Here is a 15,612-nt window from a genome sequence, read left to right as displayed (position 1 = left end):
ATTAGAAGTGCTGCAATTAATTGTATAAACTTTTTTTTTCAAATTCTGTGATTTTTAGTTTTGCATTTTTGAATGTGTTCATATTTCAAACATTCCTTTTAATTAATTTATTTTTCTTGTCTTGGGTGACTTTTGTCTGTTTTGTGGTTTTATCGATAGTTTGGTTCGGTTTCAGATAAAATGGGTGTAAGAAGTGATTCAGAGGATACTGGGACTAGAGGTCGTTCACCCTCAGAAGAGAAGGTAGAGAAGGTTTAAATTTCATTAATAATGTTGTCAGTTTTTTCAAGTAAATGTCCTTTTAATCTAGGGGCATTTACATCCGAAAGATAGTGTCAAGTGTTTAATTTTGATAATTTTTTCCATTGTTTCTGTAGCATAAATTGCAATAATTTATTAGTGTAAAACGATAAATCACAATTGTAATTTCTATCTCATTCATCCTTGATCAGACCAAGGTATTAAGGGTACCGTAGTGAGTCGGGCATGTCCCACCATAAATGGAAAATCACTCAAAATTACGTTTACAGTTCTTGACATATTTATATATTACATAATCCCCAAACTGCCTTCACTTAAATCAGTAATTTGTAATTTTCTAGTCCGTAATCTGTGATAATGCCGTAAAGCAAATTATTGGTTTATTTATTTTAATTTTTTGTTACGCATGACTCTACTCAGCCCTTTTTTACAATTTACAGCCTAATTTTTGTCTGAACTTTTAAGAAGTCTCGGCGCAGACATGATTCCTCCGACGAAGAAGAAAAGAAGATCGAGAAGAAGGAGAGAAGAAAGAAGGACAGATCTTCCTCAAGAGACAAACAAAGAGACAGTGAGAGACGCAGGTCACGTTCCCGTGACAAGAGGCGGGATGGATCCAAGGAGCGGCGACGGGATCGGAGCCAGGATCTGAAGCAGGAAGGAAGCAGGGAGCAGCGAAGGAGAGACAAGAGCGTTGACAAGAGTGAGAGAAAGCGAGAGCGTAGTGCTGACAAGAAGGATGAACCTGCAGCCAAGAAGAAACCGGAAACGTTGACAACGAAAACAGGAGGAGCTTACATTCCTCCTGCTAGGCTCAGGTATAAAATAAAGAACCTAAATATTACTAAAAAGTATACTAACATAAACAAATAACGCTGATAATGATGATAATGATGATATTGATGTTAATTATGATAATGATGATAATGATGATAATGATGATAATGATGACAATGATGACAATGATGACAATAATAATAATGATACAGGATGATGCAGCAAAGTATCACGGATAAGTCAAGTGAACCATACCAAAGACTGGCGTGGGAAGCTCTTAAGAAATCTATCAATGGTTTGATTAACAAGGAAAACAATCATTAGAATAAAGCATAATATCAAGTTAAAGAGAATTTGTAAAATTCCGGGGTTGTATACTGTATATTTTCTTTAAAAACCTCAGAAGTAGTGAATGTTAGCATCTAGTGGATTTTTTTTAATCGCAAATTTTTTGGTTTAAAGTATCAAAGTTTTCATTTGTTTCTCCATATTATAAAAAAAGGGGGGGGGGGTGTGGCTCTTAAAACTTTCAAACCCTCTGGTCAAAGTAATAATGACCCATTATATAAAGAACGCCGCAACAAAATATCAATTAAGATAAATTATAAAAATTTATCTTTTATTATCTGAAAATTTTTAAATGGAAAAAAGATTATCTTAAAAAAATATAGTTTGTTCGGATTTAACAAGAAATTTAAGCTTATAAATCTTATTTGTTTTTCTATGAATTATTAAAAGGACGGAGTTGAAATGGATAACTGCATTATGCATTTTTGAATAAATCTTCTTTTTATAAACTTTCAATGATTGTGATTTTAGGTTAACTCTCCCAATATTGCGATAATTGTTCGCGAACTTTTCGCGGAAAATATTGTGCGAGGAAGAGGCTTACTATGCCAGTCAATTATTCAGGTAATTTTCGAGGATTTTTTCAAATATATATAAATATTATTTTATTTTACTTTATCAAATTATTTTTTTTATCTGAATATATCTGAATTATTTAAATATTTGCCAATACATATTTAAAAAAAAAGATAAGTAGACTTGTGTCCCCAACGTTTATGCATTTTTCTTTATTTAGAACGGACTGTGTCGTCGGCATTTACGCGTTTTCTTTGTTTAGGCTCAGACTGCGTCACCAACGTTTACGCATGTGTACGCTGCTCTAGCAGCGATTATTAACACCAAGTTCCCAAACATCGGAGAGCTTCTGCTCAAGCGTCTTATCATCAACTTCAAGCGGGGGTTCAAGCGGAAGGTAATATTTTTTTTTCAGTGCATAGGATCCATTTAATTTTGATGTGGATCTGGATCCTGAATCCGCACTGAAAACCGGGCTATAAATCCGGATCCAGACCTAGGACATGAACTTTTTTTTTGAAGATATACTGTTTTTTTTAACAGAAGAAGATGAAACAAATAATTTTTGTTCGTTATTTTCATGCTAAAACTTGATGACCATATTTTTTTTTTGGATGTTTTCGGTTGATATTTTGGCCCTTGGATCCGGATCCGTGCATCTTAATATTTTCGCGGATACGGATCCTAAGCATTTATTCTTTCATTATTGATGTGGGTTTTTAGTTCATTGAATCCTGGTAATCTGAAAACTTATTTATGGAAAAACCAGCTCTTTTTCAAATGAATGTCATTTATTCTCAGAAAATTAGAATCAATAAAATTTAAAACCCCATTGGGATTCACGGATACATTTCAAGAGTTTGTCTTTCAGGAGATTGTCTTGCAGGAGTTGGTCTTTCAGAAGTTTGTAGCTTCCAGAAGTTTGTCTTTTAGGAGTTTGTAGCTTTCAGAAGTTTGTCTTTCAGAAGTTTGTCTTTCAGAAGTTTGTCTTTCAGAAGTTTGTCTTTCAGAGGTTTGTCTTTCAGAAGTTTGTCTTTCAGAAGTTTGTCTTTCAGAAGTTTGTCTTTCAGAAGTTTGTCTTTCAGAAGTTTGTCTTTCAGAAGTTTGTCTTTAAGAAGTTTGTCTATCAGAAGTTTGTCTTACAGAAGTTTGTCTTTCAGAAGTAGTTTGTCTGTCAGAAGTTTGTCTTTCAGAAGTTTGTTTTTCAGAAGTTTGTCTTTCAGAAGTTTGTCTTTCAGAAGTTTGTCTATCAGAAGTTTGTCTTACAGAAGTTTGTCTTTCAGAAGTAGTTTGTCTTTCAGAAGTTTGTCTTTCAGAAGTTTGTTTTTCAGAAGTTTGTCTTTCAGAAGTTTGTCTTTCAGAAGTAGTTTGTCTTTCAGGAGTTTGTCTTTCAGAAGTTTGTTTTTCAGGAGTTTGTTTAAAGGCAATAATGTTTTATTTTTCAGGATAAATTGAGATGTACGTCGAGTGTTAGATTCATTGCCCACATGGTTAACCAACAGGTAAAACATAGGGGAATATATTTTTTTGAAAATCCTCCCTTTTTCTTGAAAAAATAACATTTTTTCATTATGTTACGAATATTTATATCGAAGAAATGTGGGACATCAAAATAATTTCATTTTTTTTGTGTATTTTTTAGATAAATTTCAATTTTTTCATTTCTCTCTGATTTGTTTTAAAAAAATGTTTTCCCTCACTAGGTTGCCCATGAAGTACTAGCCCTAGAAATACTAACTCTACTACTGGAGAGTCCTACAGATGACAGTGCAGAGGTTGCAATCACATTTCTCAAAGAGGTAAAAATCCACAAAAAATGTTTAAATTATGCTGAACAAACTTTTTGTGATTATTTTGAACCACTTAATTCATTGTCTCTCAGTTTTGAATTTGCCGGCAACATTTGTGTTCGTTAGAACTTAAAACATTGTTCATATTTTTTTAACTTCGTTTTTTTTATGATATGTTGACGTGTTATAGTCTTTTTAAGCATTATAATTCCCCCCCNCATGTTCCCAACTCAGTTAATAATTACCTAAAAAAAATTCCGCTACATGCAGACATAACTTACTTCTGGGGGGAAAAATCATTTTCAATAGTAGTGGGGGGTGATTTTACAGGGAAATATATACCCACGAACGTTTTTCTAACCTTTTTAACCTTTGTTTAGGTTGGTCAGAAACTGACTGAGGTTTCTCCTCGGGGTATTCACGCAATCTTCGAAAGATTGCGCCACGTGCTTCACGAGTCTACCCTGGATAAGAGAACACAGTACATGATAGAGGTCATCATTTTATGGTTTTTGAGTCGAATCGTGTCATCAAATTTTCTTATTACATTTGTTTCCTAGAATATTTCACACTCTTTAATTGAAAAACATCTTTAACGTACAATTTTAAATTGTAGATCATTAACCGCTTAAAATTAACACAAGTTGTTTTTGATTTATTTTATGTTCAATTAATTGATTGATTGATTAAGTTATTGATAAATTGATTTTTGTCTTGTTTGATAGATTTCTTTCAGGTTTTCGATAAATTTTGTGATTTTCGCTCAATGGATTATACATTATTTGCGGAGTAAATGTTTAAATTGATTCATAAATAATAGAAGGATTGCTGTTGACTGGTAATAGATTGAGTGATTGACTGACTTTAAATATTTGATAATTGATTTATTGATCGATTTACTGATTCACGGATTTATTGATTATTGATTGATTGCTCTAGGTGATGTTCCAAGTGCGAAAGGATGGTTTCAAGGACAACCCCAGTGTCCCCGAGGAGTTGGACCTCGTGGAGGAAGATGATCAGTTTACGCATATGCTTACATTGGATGACGCTACTTCAGGTTCTCGTAATAAAGATAAAACTAATATCAATAATATCCATAATAATGTCGGACTGAGACATCATCTTGCTGCAGATCCTTTCCATATTGATATTATAGAACCTATATTTAAATATCTTTTTCTTTTTGTTGGTAAAATCTGGTTGTAGGTGAAATGCCTCCCACCCCCTCATTTCTTTGCAACCTTGTGAGACTTCCTAAACCTAACCAACCTAAAATAGCACAACCTCGCGTAGTTAAGAAATATAAGGAAGGGGGGGGGGGGGACCGTCCGTTGCGAATATGCAACATACTTACACTAGATGAATGCAACTTCATGTTCGTCATATTCGTCAATCCAAAAAAAATAGGCGGATAAGGATCCAGGGAGCTAGTATTTTGAGGATCCAGTGGATTTAGATCCTAAGCACTGGAGTTATCTGATATATATATTTTGGTGGATATTTTTTACTTGGATCGGGATCTGAATCCGGGATCCAAGAAGAGGAGCAAAGATATTGTTGAAGAAGCATCTTCAAAATAACAATCCAATTTAAAAAAAAATTTAGGTGAGGAGATCCTAAACGTGTTCAAGTTGGATCTCCAGTATATGGAAAATGAAGAGAAATATATGGTAAAAACTTTAAATCAATTAATCAAACATTTAAACAATAATTTTTTTAAAATTAAACGATAATATTGACACATAAAAAGATTTAATACATCAAAAATGTTTTTAAGGAACAACAAAGAACCAAATATAATATTTTTTAATCATTAAAAACCGGAAATAGAACTAGAAGTATTGACGGGTTATATTATCTATTTTTATCTTATTAAAAATTGATTTATATGCTTTTTTAGGAATGCTGAAAAAAAGTAATTTAGTAAAACGTAGAAATTAAATAACATTGTTTAGAAATATCCTGCTTGTTAAATTTTTATTTAATATATATTTAACTGATTATATTAAGATATCATTGAAGTCCATTTCGCCGATTTTTCTGTTTTCATTGGCGGATTTTTTTTTAGCAATTGATTAAAATTTCGACTGGTCATGCGCGTTAACAAATAAAAATATAATCATTTATCTATTCAACCGTTTTGACTCTTATTTGATGCAAATATACATCCCAATATTGCTTTACTTGTAGGAAATATCATTGCAATTGTTTATTTTGATTTTTTCCCCCGTAGGCTATAAAGAAGGAACTATTGGACGAGGGAAGTGGTGACGAGGATTCTGACGAAGATGGTGAAAGCGATTCGTCAGATTCTGAGGTAAACCTAAAACAATGCAGAAACTATTTTTCGTAATCAATTATCTTTATTTTTTATGATTAACAGGGAGCGGGATTTATTGATTTCTTTTTTTCTAAATTTAGTACGCCAGTGGCAAATTATTAACATATTGGAGTACTTAAATTGGATTGATTAAATTGATTGCAACAGAATGTGGTGAATTAATGCGGCCGATTTTACGTTTGATCAAACAATTTAGCTTTAAAAATCAATCGGTTGATCGATTTGATTTGGTTTTATTGATTGATTGATTGATTTGTTGATTATTAGGAAGAGAAGCTGGAATCTGCTCCAATTATTGATAGCACAGAAACTAATCTCATTTCTCTCAGGTAAAAACATTATTTTCTAACACTTTATAACGATATGGTACAGATCATGACAATAAATTCTATTTTAATAATTATTGTCGTCCATTTTTTTCTGTTGCTGACTCCCTTCCGGCAATCGGAAAAAAAGTTTCTTCAAAATTGTTAGTTTAATGCAGCATATTTAACATCTCCAATTTCACCATCATCATACTTAAAGTTTTATGCTTATGTGATGAGTTAAAAGGTGAAACGATTATAGAATTGAAATGTTTATGAATCTTTTTTATCTCCTTGTAGCTTGAAAATTCAAGCTGTTAATTCTAAAATATACACGGAATTTTTTTAGCACAAGATTTGTTATTTATTCGACAAGATGTGAAAAAAAACTTCTGAAAGGCCAAGATAAATTGAAGGTTTTAATTATCACACCAGTGCAGTGATATACATCATTAAAACACAAATTAAACCAATATTAAAAAATTTAAGATTTTTTTTTGTCTCTCTCAGAAGGTTTGAAAAAAAAGTTGGACAAAATTGGAATTTTGGAAAAATCTTATTTTTCGGGCCGAGGTTAGTGATTAAATTTTTGTTTTATTAAAAAATGTTTAGGAGAACGATTTATCTAACTATTCAATCTTCCCTGACCTACGAGGAGGCAACCCACAAGCTTCTCAAACTGGCCCTTAAACCAGGTATAAAATATTAAAGGGAATGATGACAAAATTTGATTTGATTTGACCTTAACGGGATCCTTTGAACATTTTTCTAAGAAACGATTATAATGTCATTATAGTTTTTCCCGTCTAAAAATCAATTTTATTAAAGCAATCTTTGATTTCTCGAACACATTGAGCAAGAAAATGGCCATAATTTGTCCTAGCATTAGAAGCTATTAAGTAACGATTTGTATCCCATAGTTTATAAGATAACAACTTTACTCCATAGAAATCAAGTTAGAAGCTTTAATAGAGTCTAACATAAAATTCAATTAAAGAAAATTATTTTTATTTTAATATTTGCCAAGGACAAGAACCAGAGCTATGTCACATGATAATAGATTGCTGTGCTCAGCAGAGAACTTATGAGAAATATTTTGGACTCATCGCACAAACATTGTGCCAGGTAGGAATAAGGTAGAAGTCAAGGTCATTGTCAAGGTCAAATTATAGGTAGGAAAACAAGGTTTTAAGTCAAGGTCATTGTCAAGGTCAAGTTATAGGTAGAAATAAGGTTGAAGTCAAGGTCATTGTCAAGGTAAAGTTATAGGTAGAAATAAGGTTGAAGTCAAGGTCATTGTCAAGGTCAAATTATCGGTAGGAACAAGGTTTTAAGTCAAGGTTATTGTCAAGGTCAAGTTATAGGTAGTAATAAGGTTGAAGTCAAGGTCATTGTCAAGGTCAAGTTATAGGTAGGAATAAGGTTGAAGTCAAGGTCATTGTTAAGGTCAAATTATAGGTAGGAACAAGGTTTTAAGTCAAGGTCATTGTCAAGGTCAAGTTATAGGTAGGAACAAGGTTTTAAGTCAAGGTCATTGTCAAGGTAAAGTTATAGGTAGAAATATGGTTGAAGCCAAGGTCATTGTCAAGGTTAAATTATAGGCAGGAATAACGTTGAAGTCAAGGTCATTGTCAAGGTCCAGGTATAGGTTTCTAACACGAACGCCTATTCCTATTCTTTTTAAAATCATGTAGTTAAAAGGATTGATTTCAGATCACGAAGACCTACGTTGACCCCTTCATGAAGATATTTGCGGATACATACAGTACAGTACACAGGTACAAATAGATGGGGGCGGGTCTTTATTTCATTTTCTTATCAGGGGGTGTTTATTTTTAAGGAAAATCATTTTCTCTTTAAAAATCATTGTTTTCCGTAAATGATGTTAAGGGGAACAAATTAAATTTTTGCGGTAAAAGTTTCAGAAAAGGATTTTATTCAATTTTAAAGAAATTTATCACGCACTACAACAGGGCGAAAAAGTAACTTTTTCACCCTGCTATTAAAATTTTAAATTTCATACCTAATTTGTCTCATTGTAGGGTGATAAAGTTACTTAATCACCCTACGACAGGGTGATTAAGTAAGTTTATCGACCTGCTTTTGAATAATTTTAGTAAAACTGAAGAAAACCATGTCTGTTAATAAAATAGGTTTCATGCGTGCAAAAAAGTTTCCTAGTTTGTCAAAATAAACTAAAAAAATAAAAATCCCGGCAAAACTTTTTCGCACTTAATAATACCCAGTACAATGTCATAAATAGATATTAGAACCTTGCCTTTAGATGTTTAATTTCTCATCCCCGCTTTTAAAAATATACACTCATGTTCTCATAAATCAGATTTCGTTATTATTGGGGGGAGGGGGGTGTGGAATATTTGCAAAATAATAAAATATATTTTTTTATTTACTGTAAATATGATTTTCTTCCTAGACTGGAGACTGGAAAACTCAGAAATGTCGCAAAATTCTTCGGGCACCTCTTCTTCACTGATGCTATTGGTAATAATTATATTTTTCTTCTTTTTCAAACTGTCAAACGGTCTGGGGGGTGTTAGTAACGGGGCCTCTTTTTCAGATTTTATTTCAAATTAGTTCAAATAACGAGAAAAAATACATTATTGCGAATATATGTTAAAAATAGATACAGGAACGTGTGAATGGATGAAATTGCTTTTCGCGAATTACTCTATTTTAACGATTTATGAGATCAATAACAACAATAACAGCCATGTTCTGACACATATTTAGACTCATTTGAAGTTTTAAGACTTTTTCATTAAAATCTAAACAATTCTGGAATTATCAAAGTGGACAATGATTAATTGGGTAATTTTCTCTTAAATGAACTTTTAAATGACGCCACAATTGAAGATTGTCAACGAGAATTATATTTTTTATAAAATTTTCTTGAAATGGAATTTATGAACAAGTGTGGTAGTTGAACTAATATTAGCATTATCTGAAAAAAAGTTAAAATTAAAAAGCACTGAAATTAATGAATTTGAGCTTGTTCGATGAGCCACCTAACACCGGTTCAGATCTGAATCACCGATTTAAAGTTAAAGATCAATGTGGATTTTAATTGGTTGTTCAGAATTTAAACCGAGGGTAGGTATTGTTCAGCGACTTCCTCAATTTATCAAATAAGGTCCCAGGATAAGTAAAATTTTAGGTTGGGAGGTGATGGGAATTATCAAACTGAACGAAGATGATACAACCTCCTCATCCAGAATATTTATCAAGATTCTATGGCAGGTGAATCGGTCAATCAGCCGAACCGGCAATTTAACCAAACCGGCCATTTAAGCCGAATTGGCAATTTAGCCTAATCGGCAATTTAGCCGAATCGATCTTTAAGCCAAATCGGTAATGTTTTGGATTTGTTGTATGTTGCAGCCAACGGTGCTCGACCCCCTATCATTCACCAACTTTTGACCATAAATTGATTGATTGATTTTTGAGCCATTTTGAGTAATTTAATTTCAGGGTGGCCAAAATGTACGGATTGTACGGATTGATTTTTTTTAACCCTAAAATTGTACGGATTGTACGGATTGCACGGATTGTACGGATTTGTTTTCAAATTGTACGGATTGTACGGATTTTATCCTGTGTAGATACTCCCTTTAACATAGGTTTAACATTTGGTTTTAGAGGACATTTTTTTTATGAAAATTAGATAGACAGTTCCTTTGAAATAGGTTTAACGTTTGGTTTTAGAGGACATTTTATTATGTAAATTACGTAGATACTCCCTTTAACATTTGGTTTAGTGGGACATTTTATTATGAAAATATGCTCAAAGCACTAATATCTTCTTTAAAGACACAATAGAAGTATTTTTAGTACAGGGTTACCCGTCCTTTAACGGATGCTAATTTAATGACGACCCAAAACTATGTAAATGTAAGGTAAATTTTTGTTGCTAACTAAATATTTTAAAAGAATAAAATACAAGAAAAATAACTTTAAAAACTTACAGTGGTTGGGCAACTTGTAGAAATTATAATCAAATTATAACTGAATACCCGGCCTCTCAACTATTTTCGTAAATAACATTGGGAAGTCTTATAAGTACGGCTCAGTGTTTTCCATGTTCAGACTTTTTATGTTTTTTTATTTAAATAAAATATTTTTTAGCATGTTTTTAAAATTTAAACAAATGATTCCCTCGAAGTTTATATTTTCCGAAAAATTATACTTTCAAATTTAATTTGGTCTTAATTAAAAGTTTAATGAATAATGTGAAATATTTAAATTTAAAAATGGCGCCCTCGCCTTTATCTTGAACCGGTTTGGCCACGCTAGGAGAAGAGCCGAGAGCAGAGGAAAAATCTTATAAATAGATATGTGGACGGTTGGATTGCTCTCAACTACACGTATACTTCTCTCAAGAGAGAGATTAAAGAACACTTCAAGGAATGTGTGTTCAGAGTTTAGTTTCAAACAAAAATACTAACTAAATTATATAGATATAAAGGTGTTATCTACGTTGGTTTCTTTGTATGTCCGATCATAAATTATGAACCTTAATTGACCGATTTGCCTCAAATTTAGATTAGGAAATTCATGAATATTCTTATCTTGGTTTGAGTGGGTCGACTTCTATCGGGAAAAATAGCTTAATTAGTAATTTACGACCAATTGCGACCAACGACGGCAGGATTAACTTTGATTAACCTGGCAACGCTGCAGAGTTCCCAAGCTACTATTTATATACAATAACATTGGTAGAGACCGGGCTGAACAACCCGGATGTGGGCAAGACTTGAAACTCAAACCTACTCAACTCAAGCCATCCCTGCTAATATGATTTGATTTGAAAATCATGGGAAGTCAACCATCCATCTTCAATTCAAACCTGAGCTCCCGTCAAAGATATCCACAAAATGATGGAAATGAATGAAACAGAGCTGCGAACTTTAGTGTTGGATACTAATGATCCCGGTCGCTTGATCTTGATATCCACTTTGGGCGCTTTCAATTGTAGGATTTGAATAATCAGCATCTTATTATTAGTTATTCCTCCCCTGATCAAAGTTCAGGCTTCGACTTGAGACTGGTTGGCGGAATATTGAAAAAAGATAAAATTAATCTGCAGATTAAAAAAGCATTGATATCGATATCCACAATACAAGAGTTCTGAGATGAGTATACATATTATCAAAATCATTTATCACGATAATGTGATTTCGCCAATCAAAAACCTTTATTAACCCCCCCCCCCCCCTCTTTAAGAATTCTCAACACACTTACTCTGTATTAAAGAATATATTTGGAGCCTTCAGAAGATTTTGACAAGAAAATGAAAAATTGGAATTGAACTAGCATGGCCTCAAAAAATTCATTTATTTTCCTTAATCTTGCGGGAAAAAACTTTACTTCTGTTTTTCATTCCTAGTATGCTAGAGTTAAATGAATTTGTAAACGAAAATTTCTTAATTTTTAACCCCCCCCCCCCCATAAAATATACTATAACTTACTGAACATATTTACCAGCAAGTTGAACAGCGAACTTCTGCCAATGACGCTCTGCAGAAGGTTTTGTGGAAAAGGATTGAAAAACTTAAACAACAGAAGAAAGTTCCGTTAACCATCTCATCGAGCCATCTGATCGATAGGTACGTAAAGGAAAATACGATTTTTACGAATATGAGATACGCATTTCCTGTAATTTAATTGTAATTAAATAATAAATAATAATAATTAATCAATAATTTACTTAATTAGTTTAAATCTATTCTCTGTTCTAGTCTGTTCATGAACGATTAAGCCCCAATTTTGATAACTTTAATCAACAAATCAAATCCATTTTAAAAATGTTGTTTGTTATCAATTTGTTTATTATGTTTGTTGTTATCAATTTGTTTATGTTTGATGTTATGTATTTTTGTTTGTTTGATATCTATTTGCTGCCATTTATGTGTTTTTGTTTGTTTGTTTTATTTGATGTTAGTAATTTATTTTATGTTTTTTGTTATTTGTTTGTTTGATATCTTTTTGTTTTTGCTTCTTGTTATCTAATTGTTTTTGTTTGTTTTTATTTGTTTGTTTTTGTTTAGGAGTTAGCCGAGTTTATCGGTTTACCTAAACTAAATGAGCGGATACGGGATCCCACCCTTCAAGAAGCATTTGACGGAATCCTACCCAGGGATAACCCTCGAGATACTAGGTAAAAATCGTAATAGAGAGACTGTAAGCGTAATTTTAAGTGACCCTCCATGCAAAAAGTTGGCAATGCCCGATTTACAACTGTACCATTAAAAGCTTTGACTGATTAAGTTTGATTTAGATATCCATGTTTTTGTTTCTCTTAACTTTAAACTGTTAATTTTCATGTGTGGGTTCTCTGCGAAATGGGCGAAAGTGACTTGCAATTCCTTATAAGTAACAGAGAAACATTTCGGGTCGGAAAAACTATAGTTATCTTCAACATTTTTGATAAGATAAAGGTCTTAAGGACACCGATGACAATTTCTCCAATGTTTCTGAAGTAAGAAATGCGCAAATCACTTTTGCAGGAAACCCATTAATTTAATAAAAGCAAAAACATTAATTGAATATCTAACTAATTTTTGATTAGGCATAGTTTTAAGAAGTATTATTGTGAATCGAAAAGGCCACTCTATCAATGAAGGGTAACTTTAAACAATGAAATAGGAAGACGACATTATAGCCATACTTAAGTGCATTTGATATTGTTACACTTATTAGTAAAATGTGTCCGTTTACACTTTAAATTTACTGTGCCTTGTGCTCCTTGGACTTTTTAAAACTTGATTCTGAGAGTGATCTTCATATTTCAAGGTTTTCTGGTATCAACATGGGTCTCCTATTTTATCGAAAGAGAGCATAACAAAAAGCAAAACAATATCCGAAGTGTATTTTTTAAACCCTAAACAAGCTGTAATCTCATTCTTGATTTAGTAATTTCATCCGAGTTCATGGATGTGGATCGTTGGACATCCCTATATAACTCTTAATTGATTTGATTTGATTTGATTTGATTTGATTGTTTAGGTTTGCGATAAACTTCTTCACAAGTATAGGATTAGGAGGTCTGACAGAGGATCTAAGATCTCATCTGAAAACTGCTCCTAAATCATCAGCTGCAGTTCCTAATATCAGGTACCATTTTATTCAAGGAAGCATAGATTTTTTAATGCCAAGGCTTACGATTAATGTTTGTTCGTTTGTTTAAAGCTTCGGCTTGAGTCTTAAATCCTTAGACCCAGGTTTAAGGCTCAATCTTAGACCAAACTTATGAATCAGCTGACGACAGCTTGTATCACGTGATTGACAGCTGCCAACTCTTAGACTCGACTTAAAAGTTAAGGCCCAATGAAAATAAAACCAAACTTGGTTGGACTTTATTTAATGGAAACTTAATCCTATTTTAATCAACTCCATCGAATCCGCCAATTCCAACCATGAAAATCCGCCAAATTCTATATTAATAACTCCAACTTTTGAAAATTAGTTGCAAAAAACTATCCAATTATCTCTGAGCCAGTGATTTAAAAGCTTTGGCTTGGGCCGCAATTCCTCAAAACCTGCTTAAAACCCAATCTTATGTGTCAGGTGATCGATTGACTCCTGTGAGATTTTAGGCTCGACTTACGGAGTTTGGCCCAATGAAAATAAAACCGACCTTGGTTGTCTTAAGGGAAAATAAGGCGCAATGTTAACTTTTTTGAGTCTGGTTCTCCTCAAAACCCGTAATGCACTAGTTCCAAACATGAAATTCTTCCGAATATAATATTAACAAGTTTTTTCACCTCAACTCAGAGTGCAAAATTAGATGCAACTTAAATCCGAAAGCCCAATCCGTAAATAAGGCCCAACTCCAGCTTAGACCTGGGTCGTATTTTCCTGAATCTTCTAAATAAAAGTCATGCGGAATTTTTTGTGCTGAAATTTGTAACATACCGATTACAGACGGACGCTCATATATTTTTATTTCAAAGTTTTATAAATAAAAATTGCTAATCCCTAGAGCTAGGGTGAACCTTCATTGTTAAATGGAAATTTGAAATCCAAATTTTCGAAATTATCACCATTTATTGATCGAATAACACGCGAACATAGCTCTAACTATAACCTTTAATTTATCTCGGTACAAATCATGATTTTTAGTTGTTTTATATGTTCAGGAAGAAGTCTGTGAGCAGCAGTAGTAGCAGTAGCAGTTCCAGCAGTAGCAGCTCAGATTCAGGTGGGAACATACAGGGGGGAATGGGAAGACGACATCAAAGCTATGTGAACTGATTCCTGACTTGCATTTTTTCTGGATAAAACATGCAGAATCGATATGTAAATAAAGAAATCATGGCAAATCGTTAAAACTTAATTCATTCCGATCTAGTTTATTCACACCGGGATGACATTGTGGAAGTGGAGGACAGATTTGATTTAATTTAATGGGTGTTATAAACCCAGTAGCTTGAATATCAACTTATTTAATTGAAATGTACCCAGGGTTCATCTGCATAATTGCTTTTATTTTATGTTCATTAAGTACTTAAAATTAAAACTGTTTAACAGTTCTTCCCTTTTCTAATCCAAATTTCAACCTACGTTTTAATCCTAGCTAATCAGTTTAAATCCGTTTCAATCCGTGAGCGCATATGTAAGACGTGCCGTTCCCGTTTTGTATTTCTCCGATATTTCTAAGATTTACCAATCAAAACGTCTTTAGTTTCCTGCCCGGCCCGGCCCTCCGGCTCCGTCTGCCCGCTGCCGTCAGTCAAGCCTGAAGCCTTGCCCGTCCGTTTGGACTGTGTCAAGCTGGTAACAGGCGGCCCGCGCCGGAACGTAGTTTCTGAACTGTTAAAAATGCGCGAATACATGAGTTTAATTTGTGTGTGAATTTTCTAAACAACTTTTGACAGCTTAGCAAAGCCGAATATAGGATGTTTAAATCTAGTTTTGATTTGATGTTGCTAATTTGGTTGTTAAATATAATTAAATTTATTTAGATTCAGATTCAGAGGAAGATAAGAAAAAGAGACGAAAGAAGGCGGACAAGAGAAGCAGATCAACTAGTAGGAGGAAGGAGAGAAGGAGTAGGTCCCCTCGTAGGAGGAGGTAGTCGAGAGGAGTAGGTCCTTCCACTGGAAAATCAACGAACAACTCACGTTTTCGGACATTTTACTTCAAATGTTATTTTAGATTAGTAAAACTTGTATTTCTGTATCAATATAATATTTTTAAGTAAAAACATTTTTACAATAAAAATAATTTGTTTCAGATAACATTACAATGACAA

General features: G+C 33.0%; 1 protein-coding gene across 1 annotated transcript; it reads left to right on the top strand.

Moving 5' to 3' along the window:
* The first annotated feature begins 174 nt into the window (after window positions 1–174).
* LOC111704943 (pre-mRNA-splicing factor CWC22 homolog) lies at window positions 175–15,593 on the top strand. Its single transcript, XM_023477342.1, has 21 exons — window positions 175–243; window positions 727–1,079; window positions 1,251–1,347; window positions 1,858–1,950; window positions 2,165–2,299; window positions 3,348–3,404; window positions 3,606–3,701; window positions 4,073–4,186; window positions 4,632–4,752; window positions 5,301–5,365; window positions 5,929–6,012; window positions 6,304–6,365; window positions 6,954–7,036; window positions 7,369–7,466; window positions 8,055–8,119; window positions 8,776–8,843; window positions 9,517–9,599; window positions 12,407–12,516; window positions 13,365–13,472; window positions 14,498–14,559; window positions 15,323–15,593. The coding sequence occupies exons 1-21, from the start codon at window positions 181–183 to the stop codon at window positions 15,433–15,435; spliced, it is 2,130 nt and encodes a 709-aa protein (XP_023333110.1). The 5' UTR covers window positions 175–180; the 3' UTR covers window positions 15,436–15,593.
* The last annotated feature ends 19 nt before the right edge of the window (window positions 15,594–15,612 follow it).

Source organism: Eurytemora carolleeae, unplaced genomic scaffold (genome assembly GCF_000591075.1).
Source record: "Eurytemora carolleeae unplaced genomic scaffold, Eaff_2.0 scaffold338, whole genome shotgun sequence".
NCBI classification, from domain to species: domain Eukaryota; kingdom Metazoa; phylum Arthropoda; class Copepoda; order Calanoida; family Temoridae; genus Eurytemora; species Eurytemora carolleeae.
This window is presented reverse-complemented; position numbering and strand designations above follow the sequence as displayed.